Source organism: Ipomoea nil, unplaced genomic scaffold (assembly GCF_001879475.1).
Source record: "Ipomoea nil cultivar Tokyo-kokei standard unplaced genomic scaffold, Asagao_1.1 scaffold3401, whole genome shotgun sequence".
Lineage (NCBI taxonomy): Eukaryota > Viridiplantae > Streptophyta > Magnoliopsida > Solanales > Convolvulaceae > Ipomoea > Ipomoea nil.
The window spans coordinates 324,749-344,882 of NW_017619829.1; the positions used below are offsets into that span (position 1 = coordinate 324,749).

The following is a 20,134-nucleotide window of genomic DNA, read 5'->3' on the forward strand; positions in this document are numbered from 1 at the left end:
CAGCTACCCCTTCTGTTGTAAAACAAACAAGTTCCATGTGGAGCAATGAGGTTTGGGACCTTGTTGAGTTGCCTAATAGGGCCAAGACCATTAGCTGTAGATAGTTCCAACATTGAGCAATACAAGGCTATACTCGTTGCTAAAGGATTTACTCAAAAAGAAGCAATCGACTACGCAGAGACCTTTTCTCCTATATCTAAAAAAAAGATTCACTTCGTATAATTTTGACTTTGGTTGCACATTTCAATCTTGAATTGCAACAAATGGATGTGAACACGACATTCCTTAATGGTGATCTATAAGAGGTGGTTTATATGAACAACCTAAAGGTTTCTATACTAGTGAAGGTGAGCATTTGGTTTGCAAGCTCAAAATGTCTATCTATGGTTTAAAACAAGCTTCCCGCCAATGGTATATGAAGTTTAACGGAGTTATTTCTTCATATGGATTTGTTGAAAGTCCCTTAGATCATTGTATATACCAGAAGATAAATGAGAGTAAAATTTGTTTTCTTGTTTTATATGTGGATGATATTCTGTTTGCAACAAATGATAAGGGGATGTTGCACGAGGTTAAGCAATTTCTTTCTAAGAACTTTGATATGAAAGATATGAGTGAGGCATCTTATGTTATTGGCATAAAGGTCCATAGGGATAGATCTAGGGTATTCTAGGACTATTGCTGGAAACCTATATCAACAAAGTCTTAGAAAGATTTTAGATGAAGGATCAAGCTATGGCAACTTCATTGCAGCGAAAGGTGTTTATTGGAAAGGGATTTTTACTCCGAGAAAAGCTGAGGCGGTAGCCATCCATGAAGTTTTGTGCTGGTTGAAGGAGCACAACTATGACAAAGTGCAAATTAAATCCGATTTGTTGCAAGTGGTTCAAGGTCTATAGTCAATTCAAAGGAATTCCTCCATTCACTTAGTATGGGGTGATATTAAAAACTTGTTAGATGAGTTTTCTCAAGTCTTTGTATCTTTTGTCAAGTAATCCGCGAATTGGATTGCTCATGCTATAGTAATACATTTTGTTTCTATGTCTGATTGCTCGGAGTGGTATTCAAACCCTCCTAACTTCATGTGTAATATTTTGTCTTCGGATCTGAATGAATGATATGCTTTCTTTCCTAAAAAAGTGTAAATTGTCCAATGGAGCCTAACAAACCGACGATGACAATTTATATTGTGGACTAGGGTCCACATAGCATCGTAGACCTTAGATCAAAACGACGTCGTTTTGATATTTAAGTTTTAATAGATTTTGTAGTTTCTCGTTTCTTATGTTTCAACACAAATTTTAATTTATTCTAGGTTCATAACACGAGACACAAAATTCAAAGCACAAGACATGTTATATATATTTACTTCCAAATCAGATTTATGTAGATAATATGTCTTATAGGCACATAATTTCATAATACAAGACATAAATTCGTAAAATAAGACATACAATATGTTGTGTGTTACACAACTACTAATTTAGGAACATAATCCATATGTTTAAGGTACTGAATTGCATAACATGAGACACAGAAACACATAACACAAGACACATACTTTATAGTTAAAAAAAAAAAAAAAAAAGCCTGTAACGTGAATTAAACAACAAATGATCGCCATCAAAATTAAAATTTAAAATTATGTCATTTAAAACCACGGTCCATAATGCACTGTGGATTCTGGTCCACGTATAACGATTGACCGACGGCGGGAGAGGCACCAATACAGGTCCAGCCAACTTACTTTCCCGTCCGACGTGTTATGTACTGCCAAACATTCTCGTTAACACGCCACGCCACCACGTAAACATTAAACCAAATCAAACAACATAGTCTTTGATTCTTCGGTCACTTTAGATCTCTTCCCTTTTTTGAAAACGTTTTAGATCTCTTCCCTATTCCATCTCCCTCTCTATTCCTCCCTTCCTTCTCTCACTTTTCTTCCTCTCTTTCTCTCTACTGCGTATCCCTCCCGGTACCCTACACTCCACCCTCAAACCCAAAATCCCTAGCCCCCTTTGTTTATAGTAAATCAAACAATCTAACCCCATCAAAATTTCTTTGAATTTTTCTTCTGTTTATCCTATTCCTTGTCTCTCTCTCTCTCTCCTCTCAATAGAATACGGACTGATCTGAATGGTTTTCTATTTTAAAACCGTATTAGTTACTCCGCCGTACTACTCTTCCTTCCCCATGCGATGCCCCACATACTCTAATTTTAGTCTTCCTGAGTTGTAGCCTCCATGTGTTCCTCGCAAAGCTGGTACGGCTCAGTTTTACACATCGCCCACGCAGTTCTATTCTCCTTCTCTCCAGGAATAAAAGATCGAAGCTTCAATCTTTTATATTGGGTGGGTTGTATTTCCAGCAATCCGCATGGTAAAGATTTGAATATTCATAGTTTCCACTTTTTTATTTATTTTGCAAGCGTGTGTTATTTGGATTTTCCTAGGTAGAAAATAAATTTTCCAGAGAGTTTTTGATACTTAATTCTGGGTGATTTCTGTTTTCTGATGCAAAAAGTGCTTGATTTGGATTTGTTATGCTTGGAAGTTCTCTCAGAAGAGTATTTCTGTGATTTTGATTTTTAGGTTAGATGCAATTGAAAGTTGGATTAATGGAGGAAGGTAAAGATCCACCAGGTGTAAACAGGGGAGGCCAAGTTAGGGTTTTGCCACAGAGGCTAGTACATTTACTGGGGCTGTTTTTGTTTCTCTGTTTAGCTTTTTCTGTGGTGAGTATTTATTTGATCAAGCATTATGGCGTCCATAGTGTAGTGATGGCTCCTTTGAAGCCTAGTTTAGAGTCCTGTATTGGAGAAGAGGCAAATGATCTGAAGCGTTGGATTAGGCCTCCTTCCAATTTGATGCACACAATGACTGATAAACAGTTGCTTTGGAGGGCATCTTTGATGCCAAGGGTGAAAAAGTATCCGTTCGAGAGGGTTCCTAAGATTGCGTTTATGTTCTTGACTAAAGGGCCATTGCCATTAGCTCCAATTTGGGAAAGATTCTTCAAGGGTCATGAGGGGAAGTTTTCGATTTACATCCATTCATCGCCATCGTATAAAGCTGATTTCCCACCCGAATCTGCCTTCTACAAGAGACAGATACCCAGTCAGGTATGTTGTTAATAAATAAAGCTTGTATATTCATTTGTCGAGTAGTCGAGTTCTTTCTTTGTATTGATTATATGTGGTTTATTGAACATTGGCTTACTCTTTAAATCATTGCTGAACCTTTTGACGCCAATATTCCATTAATTGAAAATCACAAGATGCCTATAGCTGAGGGTTTTGTTTAGTGGTTTCTTTTTGGGAGATTAACTTCTGTTTAATTTCTTGTAACTATTAAATTAGTTTTTGTATAAGTTATTTATGCTAAGTCTAATTCTTGATTCACTTACTTTCCTTTAAGAGGATGCTTTCCTCTACAACTTGAGGTATGATGCCTCATGAAGGTATGCAAGTCATGTAGGCTTTATTTCACTTCTACCAAATACTTGCAGAATTGATCTTCCTTTGCCTTGAAGGTTGTTTTGTCCAAATTTGAATTTCTTTACAAGGTGGGTTAGGGTACATTTATCGCCAGGAGAAATAGAACTATCCAAGCAAGAGTGTATCACCATGGGGCTAAGATTTAATCCGTTAAAGTTGCATGGAAATTTAATCCATTTGGAGATAAGAACATGACTCCTCAAGTTTTTAAAAAAGCCATTGTTTACCATTTGGACTTCAATAGTTACTAAGTGTAAAATTTTATTTGTGTTGGGGTACATAGTCTAGAAGACCTATGAAATTGAAATAGGGCAGATTATGTAGATAATTCAGAATTTAAAATAACGTGTGATATATAAGTTTGTGATGTTGCAGGAATAAAGTAGGGGATTTATTTAGTTAGATGCTTAGATCTCAGCTTAATAAAATCTCAATTATTTTGCCAGAAAATTTGCAACTTTTGGTGGTTGAAACTTGAAAGCAGACTTTAGTTCAGCCAGATTATTTGTGTTATTAGGGTATTCTACTATTTTTTTGAATCAATTATTTATGCTCAGAATGTCTCGTGGTAAAAATGAATCTAGATGTGTTGGAGCAAGATGTTGATAATACTTTATAGCATAAACGTAGTACTTTATAACAAAACTCTAATAGACAATTTGTAATAAATAAAGTAATAACATAGCATAATTGCATATATAATCAACATTTTAAGCTTTATATATAATACTTTATATAAAAAATGTAGTACTTTATATAGGAAACTATAATAGACAATTTGCCAGAAATAAAGTTTCATTACATAGCAGAATTTCAAATATAATCAATACTTCAAATTTTATATATAATACTTTATAGCATAAATGTAATACACATTTTGTAGGGAATAAAGTAATAACATAAAAGAATTGCGGATATCATCTATACTTTAAGCTTTATATATAATACTTTATAGCATAAATGTAGTACTTTATAGGAAAATTATAATAGACAATTTGCAGGAAATAAAATGTCATTACATAGCAGAATTGCAGATTTGCAGATATAATTAATACTTTAGGCCATATAAATGTAATACTTTATAGCATAAATGTAATACTTTATAGCTGTAATAGACAGTTTGCAAGAAATAATATTACTAAGCCCATATACCGTAAGACCCAAAATTTTCTGACCTGACCCATCTCACGTATTGAGACCCGTGAGACGGTCTCACAGGTGAATTTGCCAAAAAAAAAAAATTATAATGCAATACTTCCTGACAGTGATTTGTGCCTACTTGATAATTTATTGCAGATTAGTAAGCTTTTCTAGTTTCAGTCATTGGTTCTTATAGCCTACTTGCTGATAGTGATTTGGGCCTACTTGATAATTTATTGCCATTGTTAGTCCTTTAATCTTATATTTCTCTAATCTTGATATATTAAGCTGTATTAAGTTCAAACTGTATTGAGATAGTTGCCAGCTTTATAATATGGCTGTTGATGATAACGTCTTTTTCAATCCTCTATAGTTGGCAGAATGGGGAAGGATGAGCATATGCGATGCCGAGAGAAGACTTCTTGCGAATGCAATGCTCGATATCTCGAACGAGTGGTTTGTTCTGCTTTCTGAATCGTGCATTCCTCTCTACAATTTCACCTTCATTTATCAGCACATTAAGAAATCAAAACATAGCTTCATCGGTGCATTCGATGACCCGGGTCCGTTTGGAAGAGCCCGCTACAACCCGAACATGGCGCCCGAGGTAAACATCACCGAGTGGAGGAAGGGTTCACAGTGGTTCGAGATTAACAGAAATCTCGCGCTATATATAGTAGAAGACACCGTATTCTACCCCAAGTTCGCCAACTTCTGCAGACCAGCGTGTTACGTGGATGAGCATTATTTCCCGACCATGCTAACAATTCGAGCAGCAAATGACTTGGCAAACCGAAGTCTTACTTGGGTCGACTGGTCGAGAGGCGGGGCCCATCCCGCAACTTTTGGAGGATCGGACATTACGGAGAACTTGATGAAGAAGATGCTGGATGGCCGTAGCTGCTTGTATAACGGCAGAAATACTACGGTTTGCTATCTTTTTGCCAGAAAATTTGCTCCAAGTGCCTTGGAACCTCTCTTCGATTTAGCTCCTAAATTCTTGGGGTTTTGATACATACAAGTCTGAACTGGTATAGCAAGATAGGACACCATTGGAGAAGGAAGTTTGATCAATACAGAGGTTTTGTAATCCCATTATTTCAGCCTGTATGGTGGCTCTTCTGCGGGTTGGTAAATGTAGCCTAAATAAGGTAGTGTTTTTTGTTTTTGTTTTGTTTTGTTTTGTTTTTTTTTGTTTTTTTTTTTTGTTTTGTTTTGTTTTTTTTTTTTTTTTTTTTTTTTAAATAGTTGTTTTAGTCTATTAGTTATACATAAATTGTAAATTCAGACACTCAGTTTATAAATTATTATCTTATACAATTTTTTTCATTTAATTATGTTGAAAATAACAGTTCAAATCAATTACTAATAGATTTTGTTGTTATTAACAATTTATTATGAATTTTTAAATTATTAAAAGATTAAAAGACACCGCGGTAAAAAAAAAAAAAACACTGCGGTTATTTTGTAAAAAAATTTCAATTTCTCTCTATAAATCTTTATATATAAATCATTATATCATTTTCATATTTAAAAAAGAAAACTTTAGTCAAGGGCGCTAGCTGCAATCAAACTAAAGCGCTAACTAGAACGAATAAGCCACTAGGAATTCATTTTTCATTTGCAGTATTTGTATATGAAGACTCACGAAGTTAGTTTTGAAAAATTTTACAAAATAACCAATTTATTCTTTAGTAATTTGGGAATTCAAAATAAATATAGCAAAATATATAAGTAGTGGATTGAACGTGTCATTATTTGTATGGCAATTTATATCGTGCACCACGGCGCACATAGCAATGTGCGTCCAGGCACAAAACGCGTGCGTTTCAATTGCTGACGTCACTTTGTCCGTCCAAACGGCAAAAACTCTATTATGTTATTTAGTTAAAAGTTTCTGTGTATTGTGTTATGAGTTTTTGTGTATTCAGTTAAGAGTTTCTGTGTATTATGTATCATGTTAGATTATGTGTATTCGGTTATAAGTTTCTGTGTATTCAGTTATGAGTTTCTGTATATTCTGTTATGAGTTTATGTGTATTCGAAACAGATAATTTTTTTTGGGACAATATATCAAAATGACGTCGTTTTGAGAGGCGCGGGATAATATGTTAATCATGGTGACTTAGGGAGATATCTTTGTGTTGCGATTACTTGCAAACATGGGTTGGGGAAATCTTTGCCTACACTTCATAGGGATACACCTCCCACCATGCACATTACATGATATGTTAAGACGCAATTTGATTTTTTAGAAGATACGAAATATAATTTCGAAATATTTAGTATAATGCAACTTAGAGAGATTTTTAACAAATTACTAGTTTGTATATAATTAATACCACAATTGCATAAGAGTGCAAAATTGACAATTTTACCAGAGTTAAAGAGTACCTTTAACTAGTTATTTTGTTATTATTAAGGGATATATTTAGCCAAGATTTTTATCAACTTTTTAACTTTAAACGTTTGTTTGAATATATTCGATTTAAAATTTTAAGGAGTTTTTAAAAATAATGTGATATTTGATTCATGACTTTTAAAGAATTTTTAAAAGCTAGAATTATATTTTCTTAAAAAGTTCTTTGTGTTCAATATTTAAAAAGCCTTGAATATATATAAACTCTTCCATATTATGACTTAAAAAAAAAAATCACTCAAAACTTTTTATAATTGTTTAAACTTTATAGATCTATAAATTGTTTCTTCATACCAAAACTCTATTCAACGTTTTTTTTTCTTACCTATACTTTACAAACTTTTTCCCTTAGTCTATATTAGAACTATGTAATTGTGGTAGACTAGGATTCTATTCATGTACCTGTTATACTAGCTAGGATTCTAGTATTGTACCTGTATATATACCATGTACTATTATGTCTCATTAATCAATCTAATACTTTCAGTTCTCATATGGTATCAGCAGTTTCAGATTTCTCAATGGCAATTGGTTTTCAGGATGTGCAAGATAGCTCTGTTAGAGTCTCTTCCAAATGGATTGTCTCCAAGAATGTTGCCCCTGTCCCAACAGTGTCTAACAATTCTTTATTCACTGCCTATCACTTTGTTTCCATCGAACTCACTACCCGAAATTATTTATTCTGGAGAACTCAGTTAGTCCATTTTCTTGCGTGGTCAGAATTTATTAGGGTTTGTTGATGGTTCAATTCCTTGCCCATCCGTTGCCATCGCTACGTCGCCATCTGATGCCACTGTCATGCCGGTTTCAGCCGCTCCCCCGCCGCCTGGTTCACGTGAGGCATGGATTCAACAGGATCAAGCGATCCTCTCCATGCTAATTTATTCGCTGTCTGAGGAGGTGATGCATCTTGCTATTTGTAAAACGGCATCTAGACAGGTTTGGCAATCCATTGAAAATAGTCTTGGATCGTCAACCCGTGCCCGGGTGCTTCGTCTTCTCGGGCAACTCTAGGCTCTTTGGCAAGGAAACGATTCTGTGTCAGACTATCTTGGTCGAGCACATGTTCTTGTGGAGGATCTTGCCTTGGCCGTTCGTCCTATCTCTTTGTATGATCAAAATTTGTATGTTTTTCGCGGGTTGCATCTGGAGTTTTGGCTACTAGTAGCAACATTAACGAATGGAGATCCGGTTGCTCTTAATGAACTTGCTGACTTTCTTGTTACCAAGGAGTTCATATGTGCGTATGATGGTGCCCTTGGCATGGTTCCTCTGGCCCTACAGCGATGGAGGTGCAACGTAGTGGTCGATCCAGTGGCCGGCAGTCTTCGAACGAACGATATGGATGTCACAATCATGGCCGCAGGCAGCATGGGCGCTGTCGGTCTTATATGCCGCGGTGTCAGATTTGCAACACTTAGGGTCACACGGCTGCAACCTGTTTTCAAAGGTATAATCAAGATCCCAGTCTTCAGGCTCATATGGTTTATTATCAAGCAAATGATGCTAGTTCCATTGGACCACATAATTGGTTTCTTGACACTAGGACTACTAATCACACCATGCTTGATGCTTCTGTGATGTCGTCTACAACTAGCTACAATAGTTCTAACACGCTTCGTTTTGGAAATGGTTCAGGTTTACCTATTATTGGTGTTGGTTATGCTTCGTTTATCACTGAGTCTCATTCCTTTAAATTATCAAATGTTTTTCATGTTCCTGGTCTTTTTGCATTGTTATTATCTGTTCAAAAATTTGTCAGTGATAAGTAGATAACAATGTCTTTTTTTGAGTTTCACCATTTTTCTTGTGAAGGATCCTATAACCAAAGTGGTGCTCTTTAAAGGTCGAATTTCAAGTGGTCTATACACGTTGCCCATGTCTCATTCCAATTCTATGGCGTTCTTTACTACTCGTGCTTTGCCTTTGGTTTGGCACAATCGTTTAGGGCATCCGCATCATCGTGTCTTGAGTCAAATCTTGAAGTCATGTTCTGTTAGTTCCTCTAGTAATAATATTAGTTCGTCTATTTGTTCGTCTTCTCAACTTGGGAAATCCTCACGATTTCCCTTGCCTCGGGTTATGTCCTATAGTTCTCATATGCTAGATTAATATATACTAATATTTGGGGTCTTGCGTTTGTTACTTCGTATAATGGATATCGTTACATTGGTATATTTGTTGATGATTACACTCGTTTTACTTGGGTTTTTCCTATGTGTGCCAAAACTGACTTGTATGAAATTTTTGCACATTTTCATGTCATGGTAGAACGATCCTTTTCTTTCAAAATAAAGCCTATTCAGTCTGATTTAGGAGGAGAATATAAAAAGTTACATTCAACTCTCTCTAAATTTGGTATTGTTCATTGTTAATCATGTGCTATACTCACGAACAGAATGGTCGGGTTGAACGAAAACATCGTCATGTGGTTGAGACTAGTCTTGCCTTAATGGCTCAAGCGTCTATTCTTACCCATTTTTGGGACTATGCGTTTGAGACTGCAGTTTATCTGATTAACAAAATGCCCACTTTAGTCTTGGGTAATTCCAGCCCTCATTTTTTACTTCACCGTTCTCAGCCATTCGTTTCTTAGAGATTTTGGGTGTTTGTGTTTTCCTCTCCTTCGTCCTTACAATCGTAACAAATTAAAGTGTCGGTTTGCACCTTATCGTTGCATGGACCTAAACACTAATAAGGTATTTATTTGCAGACATGTGAGATTTGATGAGTCTATTTATCCCTTTGCATCTCCTAAAATTAAACAAGAACCATTGGTTACCACAAGTGTACCCTGGAGCGTTGCTCCCATTTATCCCTTTGCATCTCCTAAAATTAAACAAGAACCATTGGTTACCACAAGTGTACCCTGGAGCGTTGTTCCCATGCCTGCCGCTGCTGCATCCACTGCCCAGGCCGAGACCACTGCTCCGATCGCTTCCACCGGTCCAATTGCTCCAACATTGTCTCGTTAGTAGCAGCATCCAACCCGCACGCATTCCATGGTTCAACGTAGCATGACATGGTCTCGCTCGGATCCTGCTGCATTTGCGACTCAGGTTCGTCCTACGAACCCAACTTGTTACTCCCAAGCTGTCCAATTTCCACAGTGGCGTGAAGCAATGAATCTTGAATTTAATTCGCTGCTTCAGAATCATACTTGGCGTTTGGTCTCGGTTAAAAAAGGTATGAATCTTATTGGTTGTGTAACACCCCACTTTTTCTAAATCTTAATTACAAATCTAAACTACGATTGACATAAACTAAGCAGCGGATAAACAACTTAATAAGATAACTAGTGGGAATGTCACCGCCACAACCACCACTCCGTGGTGATTGCACAGGCTAAGGGTAGAACTAGAATAAAGATAAAATAACTTGCATCCATAAACTTAACTGAAAGTCATAAGGGGGAAAAAGACACCCCGAAGTCTACATCATCAAACGTCATCAACAACATAAGTCTAAATTCCAATAAATAACATCATAATAAAAACATTAAGAGTTTAGACTTCTGTAACTAATAGACTAGTCTAACTCATTCACTTCTCAACGTTGGGCCCACTTGAAAGGGGTTTTACAAACAACACATAGACAAGTAGGAAAACACCCGTTAGCACGAAGCTAAGTATAACCACACTCAACCTGTAAAGTACTACAGTATATACTTTGGAAAAACATTTGATAACGTTCATAATCAACAATCTCATCTCATAGGCAATTATAGCTACATCACAGACTTTCTATATGCTTGCAACCTATAATATCAACAGGCATGCTTCAATACAAATGACTTAACAACTTAAAGATTCCAACACATAAATATCACAACGAACTCATCGTAACGATCTCATGCTTACAAGCAATTTCATACTATTAAACAATACGAAAACTATCGTCATGCTTTCAAGTTCTCATCATGCAAACTGGATATACAAGACTTCAAAATGTAACTAAACAATCATGCTTGATATACAATCTTGATTCATCATTCTCATTATGCAATCTCATGCAATACTCTACTCAAATGCAATCTCGTGCAATACTATAAATATACTCATACACTCGTTTATAACATATGATACATTTCTGTGGAGGTTTCTTAGAGTCACAATGACTTGCTTTTTTTTCTTGCTCAAACTTTCTCATACTTTCTCATTTCTCTTCTTGTGCGGGGCAGGTACTCCGCCGCAGCGAAGCCCTAGCGTACGGTGCAATCTCGTGCATCCGCCACATCCGTAACTACGGAACCTCTAACTCGTGGGGAGGTAGGTCTTCACGAATCGTGAATGGACCTAACCGGCTCGGTAACCTAGCCGGCCACATACTCAACTCGCCCACAGAACTACTCTCTTGGTTCTATCTTTCTTTCTTACTTTCTCTGTGGAATCAGGTATCGTACTTTTAGTGTGCACACCCCCTAACCAGGATTCCAAGCCCGGCGGGAAGTCTCCAACCTCGTAACGTGGAAATACGCCGCGTTACATATACTTGGACCCCAATGTCAATTTCTTTCTTCCCAAGAGGATGTAGTCCAAACGGATCCTCCAAAACAAGGTTTTTCTCACCATAGATATATATATAGATATATCACTCATGCATCTCATATATGCAACATTTAACTTATGCAAAAAGAAATGCACAAACTTCTCAACTCATTCTCAAAAGACAAGATAAAGATGCTCTACATGGAAATGAGATTTTTGGAAAATAATACTTAGGCTCACGTTGGCCACTTATGCACTTTTAAAAACATGATTTACTTGGAATGCAATTTACTGTACAACATGATCCAAATCCATGTATATAATTCATAGAATTCTCAAGGATGCAATATCATACTCGGTTTCCAACAAAACAAATTATATATATTTCTATCAACAAAATATGCTTCAAATCTCATTGATCAAATAACACATTCTAGTCATGCTTTCATAATAAGTCATATTTTCAAAGTGATCATGCTTCTCTACTCAATACAAAAATAATATCAGACAACAAGGCAAAACATTTCTCTTTCACAGTGAACTTCAAAAACACATATTGTGTAGCAAAATCATTACTAAATCCATCGTAACATGCTCATTTTTAATCCAAATTCAACAAAATCAAAGCCAAAACGTGCGTCGAGACGACCCCGAGGTACCGAGCCACAAGGGTCCGTGACACCTAGCCCGAAACGACACGTAGCTGAGCTACAAGGGCCCGACCACTGCACAAAATCTTCTCTGAACAATACTCAGGGACCTGGGGCGGGACTCCTCATGAGCCGCCCCATGAAGGCCGTAGCATGGCCGGGCCTAGGTAACGGCCCTCTCCTAGGGCCGTGCCCTAGGCCCGGTTGGCCCCAGCTCTAGCCGGCGGCCCTCCTGATAGGCCGCGGCTAAGGCCATTACTTTGGTCTGGTGCACACTGTGTGTGTACCAGATAGGTGATTTCATCTGCAAAACTCATTTCAAGCAAGTCCAAAACATCCAAAACATTATCAACACTTCAAAGACAAATACTAGATCACTTCCAAGCTCAAACACAACAAAAATCCACCATTTCTACTCATTTCTACTCAAAATAATAGGCTTCATAGAGCCAAATATCAAAGAGGGAGTCCATGGGGTTATACCTTTGTTGTTTCCTCTTCTTGTTGGGATTCCTCCTTCTTCCCAATCTAGACATCTCCTTCACCTCCTAGACACCTCAAACAAGCCACACAACAACTCATAAAACTAAAGTCTCAGAGATAGAAACATGAAGCTGAAGAAATGGAAGGCTAGGAAAACTTATTGTGTTTTCTTGTAGAACTTTTGTTTGGGGAAGACAAGGAAGGGAATCAAGAGGCAATGACTGAAAACATCTCATTTTATAGGGTTCTAAACCCTAGGAGAATCACCAATGATTAGTGGAGGGGAGTAATTTAGCTTGGCTTCCAAAAGATTAGACAATGTTTTGATAAAGCTTATGGTTCCCCTTGCATCATGGACCAAGGTGTAGAAAGGGGAATTTTAAATAGTTTGGGGTCAAAATGTATTTTTTCCAAAAATGATTTCCAAACCAACACTTTGTTCAAATTTCTCCCGGTCTCACTCAGATTGGTTTCTCAATTTAAAACTTGGTACGCGAAGTACCCGAAAGTTTAAGGATTTTGGATTAAAAATAAGTTTTGGTGTTGAATTAATTTAAAATGTGCTCAAAATAATTTATTTAAACACCAATTGATCGCAAAAATTTTTAATGGAGTGAAAATGGCTATTTTAGAATTTCTTAAAATTGGATTTTTGAAATAAAATTTTGGGTTGTTACACTTTATCCCCCTTAAAGGAAGTTTCGTCCCGAAACTTAGAAGGAACGGATCGGTTTTCTTAGAATGGAAGCTTTCAAAAAGATGGCAAGAATTTCAAGAATTGGCTTAGGAGTTCTCTTGGAATACTAAGGAGAAATGGAATCTCTGAGTTCCAAACAAGCACGGAAACAACTAAGGCGCTAAGCTTAATCTAACTGCTAGAATTCACTAACTCAAAGCTTCTTTGATACTTCCCTTATTCTTATCGTTCTTACCACTTCTTCAATCTCAACACAAAGTTCTTCTTTGAGTTCTCACACATCTTATCATCCATACATCTACATTCTTTTACTTGTCCCTTCTTATCTTATTCACTTCTTAAATTCCTCACACTTCATAAAACACACTACTTACTTACAACTTTTCTCCTCACCTTCATACACCTCACAAGTCCAAAGTCATTGTCAATCATCTTAAACTTCATTTCTTTCGGAATTCGCAACCCCTAGTTCATCTCTTCCTTAACTTCTTAAAGATAGAATGAACTATCTTACTTATGAATAACCCAATCTTAAGTTTCAATTCTCTATGTTTCTAATTCAACTTTTAGCCTTTGAGTCTAACCCTTAAAGGTCTCTCCACTATCAATCCAAAAGCATAACAACCACAGAAGGTTGAAATTCTAAAAACAACTATGTTACTTAAACAGGTATGGCGTTCATTAGGAGTGTACCTGTCTCCACGCCAACAATCTTCACTTGAGCCCTCTTCATCAGCTGACTACCGCGACTACTATTTTGGCCTTGATTTTCCTTCCTACTTCTCTTGTTCTTGCTACTATTGTGGTTGCCCCTTTGTCCATCCTCGTCATTCTTGCTTCCAGACTGGTCACTATAAGATCTTTTCTTCAGCTGACGTCCACTCTCGTCGGTTCATTGACTTAAGGCGTTCCTTTTTTTTATTTGTGTAGCACTCATAGGCTCGATGTCCAATTCTTCCACATTTGACGCACCTTATTGGGTTCCCACTACAGTTGGTTCTTGGGTGATCCTTCCCGCACTTCTTGCAATGATAGTGTCTCTCTCCAGCCTTGTTCTTCCTTGCTACACTTGGGTCTTGACTTGGGCTATCCTTCTTGTCCACAGTGCCATGGTTCCCTTGAAAGCTCTTGACTTGATCGTGATGGCTAAGTCTTGACTTCTTCTCTACTTGTTCCACGTCTTTGCTAGCACTTTTCTTGCTTTGGCTTTGCGTGCCTCCTTGGATTTGATGTGCCTCGACGACGGGAAGATGCACTCCATGAATGCTCCGGATCCAAACGTTGTTTCTTGGCGCCATTACGATGCTACAGAAACTACACTTAATCACTAATGCTTGTCCCATTCTAACACTTAACACACAATAAAAGCACACCAAAAGGATACAAACATAACTCCTATACTTATCACATTAACAACTTTCACATAACTCTCAACTTTCAACTTTTAACTTTCAACTTTCCAGGATAACTACAAGGTTAAACAACGCAACCACTTAACTAACAAACTGGAACTCAACAAATAGGTACACACTTGATTTGAAGGTATTTGACTTCACAAGGACGAAAGTAAGAGGTTTCTAAATTTGAAACTCGAGAGCACTATTGATTACAACAAAAGTTATGATTATCAAAGTCACAATTTTCTAAGATTCAACAAAGTCTCATGAAACAAAAACTGTGGATCGAATTCCAAGAGAAGGACACAACAAAAAATAATCTCAATGAAATAACTCAATACTAACAGATTCCAAATGAAGATGCAATAATGATTTAATCTCAAGAAATATATCAACACTCGTGAATTCCAAAGGGAGATATAAAAGAGAGATGATATCGAAGCATTAGCTCAATAACTCAATAACAAGGAAAGAATACCCCAATAGAAGATCTCAAGACAATAGCAACAGGATCCGAGAGTACAAAAAGGACACATAGTCAATAAAATAGCTCTTCAAGAATAAAACACTTTCAAGAATACTCAACAGATATTAGCTCATAGGAATAACTCAACAAATACGGATTGCAATGGCATAACAATCAACAATTAGATCTTGACTCAACAACTCAATGGATTCCCCGATTCAAGGATAATAAACTCAAATTAAATACAATGAGATTCCATGAATAAAGCTTTCAACAAGATCATACTAGCTTCAAGATTCAATTATACTAGCATTGCATGTCAACGAAAGTTCACAAGACTACTTAGAAAGAATTGATAAGCATTCTAGACACGGATTCAACAATAAATCGTGGAATGTCAAGAATAGACGTTAGCAATAATTCAAGGTTCAACTCAATCAAAACAACTTCTCATACTCAACTCTAGACATTAGATAGCTTCGTTAGACATTGGAGGCAAACTGTAAGTAGTCAGAATAACTCAGGAATCAACAACAAACTATGAGAGGATCTCTAGAAAGCGTAAACTCAAGCTTGACAGTACAAATTCAAGGATTATTATGCCATCAACAACAAGAGATTTAGAATAGAAGATTGGCACAAAGAACACAACGAGATACTCAAGGGTTAAAACTGTTTTGCCTACAAAACGCCTCTAAGGGTAAGTAGCATTTACACACACACACAAACCTTCCCATGCCAACTACATTAACAACAGTCAATATAATAAATTATTGTCGCATTAGTAAGATTCATTCAATTAATTCTTTTAATTTCAAATTGAATTAATCAATTTTCAATTTGATAGAACCGACCATCAAATTAAAAATACCTACTTTATAATTAATTGAAACCAAAAAAAAAAAAAAAAAAAATCTTTGGTACTATCAACTGATCGAATTAATTCACATAAGTTTAATACATTAAACTCATTGGACTACAAAATAAGTTAAATATCAATTGCTAAAGCGAAATTAATTAGTTAACTGAACTAAATTTTAATTCGATAAATTAATTGAACTGAAAACGAAATATTTAATTAATCAATTAACGAAGTAAATTTTGGTTGTGTTATAAATTAGGGCATATCCTCACGTAAATCGCGTAGCGTTCTCATTTCAAGAAAGTAATAGACATTACAATATTTTTTTTTGAAAACCAACAGCGTTGGCATATATTAATGAATAAATGGAGAAATAGAATTAGGAGGGACAAAATCCCAATACAGAGGAGTATCCTGATTAAAAGATACTGAAGCTAAGGTATGAGCATGTAAATTAATCGATCTGGACACATAACTTAACAAGTAATGATTAAATAAAGCTAAAGTCGCCCGACATTGGTCAATGACGACTCCAACATAAGATAGAATAGTCGCAGGACTTGATCGTAAGGAACTTTGTAATTCTGAGCAATCCGTGAAGAGATCCACATCTAGTTCGTTTCGGTTTTTAAGCCATGATAAAGCCTCTTTGCAAGCAAGTGCCTCCGCCATAAGAGGTGAGAAACAGTTTGGAAGCCTGCCACTTGTTGCCGCTTTGAAGGAGCCATCCGGGTTTAATAGTACGACGCCGTATGCTGCCTCCTCGCTCGCTGGCCGGAAGCTCGCGTCGAAGAAACAACGTGGCCGAGAGCTTGGAGGCGCCGCTACTGCCACCGTTTGTTGCTGTCGAGGACTGCCTCGATGGACCTGTGTGTATGCATGCAAGCTTGCGACTGCCCTTCTCCAAAGATGCTCCGGTCGTGACAAGTTCTCCTTCCATACGACTCCATTCCGGACACTCCATAAGTGATAAAGTACCGCAGCCACCGTGCAAAATTGTTCCTCTGTTAAAATAACCATTGCACCCATAAGCTATATAGGAAAGGAATCAGCTACAATATTTGTAATGGGTAGCTCCGTAATGTTCCAAACTAATCTAGAATAATCACAAGAAACAAGTGAGTGCATAACATCTTCATGAATTAAACCACACATTGGGCATGTTGGTTCCACTTCCACTCTCCTTATAAGTAAATTGTTTGTGGTGGAAAGGATATCACACAAAGCTCTCCACAAAAAGGTTTTCCACTTCGGGGGAACCCTCAATTTCCACAATGTAATCCATTTGTCAAAATCATCGGGGCTATGACTAAAATCACCCACAATCTGTCTATAAGCATTTTTGACTGTATATAATCCTTTTGAATCATTAAGCCAATACCACGAGTCCTCATAATCCGGACTTATTGGGATCATAGATATACGAGCCACATCATCCGGGTTAAATAAATCTGCTAAAATATGGGGATCCCACGTATTTGTGTGTTGATCAATCAGGCCAACCACTAGTGCTTCTCGTAACTCCTAGGGCATAATGGTTTGTACCAAAGGGCTAGGATCATCAGGTAACCACGGGTCGCCCCAAATTAGTGTTTTAGCGCCATTTCCAATCCTTCTTCTAACTCCAAAGCAAACCATATCGTGCGCAGCCATAATACTTCGCCAACAATAACTTGGGCAATTTCCTACAGCTGCATCAATAAAGGAAGTTGTTGGGTAATACCGAGCCTTATATACCCTCGCAGCTAAAGAACTTGGATTAGTAAGGAATCTCCATGCCCGTTTCCCTAAAATAGCCAGGTTGAAAGCACGTAGTTCTTTAAAACCCAAACCCCCATATCTCTTAGGAGCACACAACTTATTCCAGGCTTTCCAATGAATTCTCTTATTCGCGCCCTTTCCCCACCAATATCTATTCATCACTCTTTCAATAGATAAACAAACTGTTCCAGGTAGCAAAAAAACACTCATTGAAAATGTAGGCATAGATTGAGCCACACTTTTCAAAAGCACCTCCTTACCTGCCTGAGAGAGCAGTTTTTTGTTCCAAGTCCCAATCCTCTGTTTGATTTTATCTTCAAACATATGAAAAAACAGCTCTCTTATTTCTTCCAATAAATGGCGGGAGGCCAAGATATTTTCCAAAATTAGGAGATTGGACTACTCCCAAACAATTCGCCACTGATATTAGATTTATGATAATTCACCTTTTGGCCAGATAAATTCTCATACCTTATCAAACACTGTTTAATCACATTGGCTTCCTGAATATTCGCTTTGAAGAATAACAGACTGTCATCTGCAAAGAACATGTGTGAGATTGGAGGGGCTCCCCTCCCCACTCTGCATCCATGTATCATGCCTGTCATCTGAGCTCTCTGTAATAACATAGACAAACCTTCTGCACAAATAATAAACAAGTAAGGGGATAAAGGATCTCCTTGCCTGAGACCACGGGTAGGGATGACCTGGCCACTAGTCCTGCCATTTACCATAATATTGTATGTCACAGTAGTTACACACAACATAATCAAATTAATCCATCTGTCATCAAACCCCATTACTCCCACGCTCCCAGCATTCTCCTAAGAAAATTCCATTCCATTCTGTCATAGGCTTTCTCCATATCCAATTTAAGAGCTCCCCATCCCATTAAGCCACACTGCTTCCTATTCAAATAATGGCCTATTTCTGATGCCACCAAAATATTATCCGTGATTAATCTTCCAGGAATAAAAGCACTTTGGGATTCGAGATTAAGTCTCCCATAAGTGGCTTCATTCTGTTAGATATCATTTTAGCCATAATTCTGTATAAAACATTACTTAAAGCAATCGGTCTTATGTCTGCTACAGTCTCAGGCACACTTTTCTTAGGGATAAGCACAATATTTGTATCATTTAAGCCATCAGGAAGCACGCACGAGTTAAGAGAATTAATAACAAAATCAGACACATCCGTTCCAACCACATCCCAAAAATGTTGATAGAATCCCGGATTCATACCATCCGGTCCCAGCGCCTTACCAGGGAACATAGAAAAGGTTGCTTCTTTGACCTCATCGATATCAAAAGGTCGCAAGAGAGAAGCGTTTTGGGCCGGGGTTACCCGTGGGGCGAAGTTATCAAATAAAGAATCATTGCATACAGAGTTACCAGTAGCAAAAATTTCTTTAAAGTAATCCACAATAATAGAGCTCATATTCTCCCCTTCCACCCACACCCCATCATCAGTTTTCAACCTATCAATAAAATTCTTTTTCTTTCGAGCAGAAGCATACATGTGATAGAACTTTGTGTTTGCATCAGCTCCACGAAGCCAGTGCTGCTTTGCTCGCTGCCTCCAGAAAATATCCTCCTAGGCCTCTAGCTGGGATAATTGGTTCTCCAAACCGCGGAATTCGGTGACTGCCTCCGAATCTCGTCTGTGTCTAATATCATCCTGTTTTTTCCGTAATTGTTTTATACGGTCCCCGAATTTCTGAAAATGCTCCCCACCCCACCGTATTAGACTGTCTCCACATTGTTGTTGACAATTCAATAACCCCTCAGTTCTCCCCTCATGCCAGGTTGCCTCAACCACATCCGTACATCCTTCATCGAAAAGCCAAGCCATCTCAAACTTAAACCCCCTCGGGCCCCTCCCTCCTCGCATGCGTGGTGTATTGATACAAAGGAAGAGAGCCGAGTGGTCAGAAGTGCGAGTCTATATATTTTCCACATCCGCATGGCCATTCACCTCTCCCCATGATGTCGTTGCTAGCACCTTATCCAGCCTCTCTTCAATCCAGTTACAAGTGCCCATGCTCTTTTCCCAAGTAAAAGGATGACCCCTCATAGCCATCTATACTAAACCACAGCCATCCACAGCCTCCCCAAAACCGCGTAGGAGACTATCCGGATGTGGATTCCCTCCCTTCTTCTCATACTGATAGAGTAAGTCGTTAAAGTCCTCTATCACAACCCAAGGTAGCAAAGATCTGCCACCTAGAGTCCTTAACAGCTCCCATGATTCCCTCCTCCTCTCTCGTTGCG

At 37.6% G+C, this 20,134-nt stretch overlaps 1 protein-coding gene across 2 annotated transcripts; it reads left to right on the top strand.

Annotated features, from left to right (window-relative positions):
• Nucleotides 1-1,897: 1,897 nt before the first annotated feature.
• LOC109171299 lies at nucleotides 1,898-5,742 on the top strand. Of its 2 annotated transcripts, none has more exons than XM_019320372.1 (3): nucleotides 1,898-2,385; nucleotides 2,599-3,124; nucleotides 5,013-5,742. In XM_019320372.1, the coding sequence occupies exons 2-3, from the start codon at nucleotides 2,600-2,602 to the stop codon at nucleotides 5,649-5,651; spliced, it is 1,164 nt and encodes a 387-aa protein (XP_019175917.1). In that variant the 5' UTR covers nucleotides 1,898-2,385; nucleotide 2,599; the 3' UTR covers nucleotides 5,652-5,742. The 2 variants fall into 2 exon arrangements, with proteins under 2 accessions (XP_019175917.1, XP_019175919.1); XM_019320374.1 differs by having other exon boundaries at nucleotides 1,898-2,382; nucleotides 2,595-3,124.
• The last annotated feature ends 14,392 nt before the right edge of the window (nucleotides 5,743-20,134 follow it).

What these genes read in the sequence shown, in the direction of transcription:
- LOC109171299 (XM_019320372.1), top strand. Translation starts at nt 2,600, where the DNA reads ATGCAATTGAAAGTTGGATTAATGGAGGAAGGTAAAGATCCACCAGGT. An exon ending in AGAGACAGATACCCAGTCAG is followed by an intron (nt 3,125 to 5,012) that starts GTATGTTGTTAA and finishes AATCCTCTATAG; the next exon opens with TTGGCAGAATGGGGAAGGAT.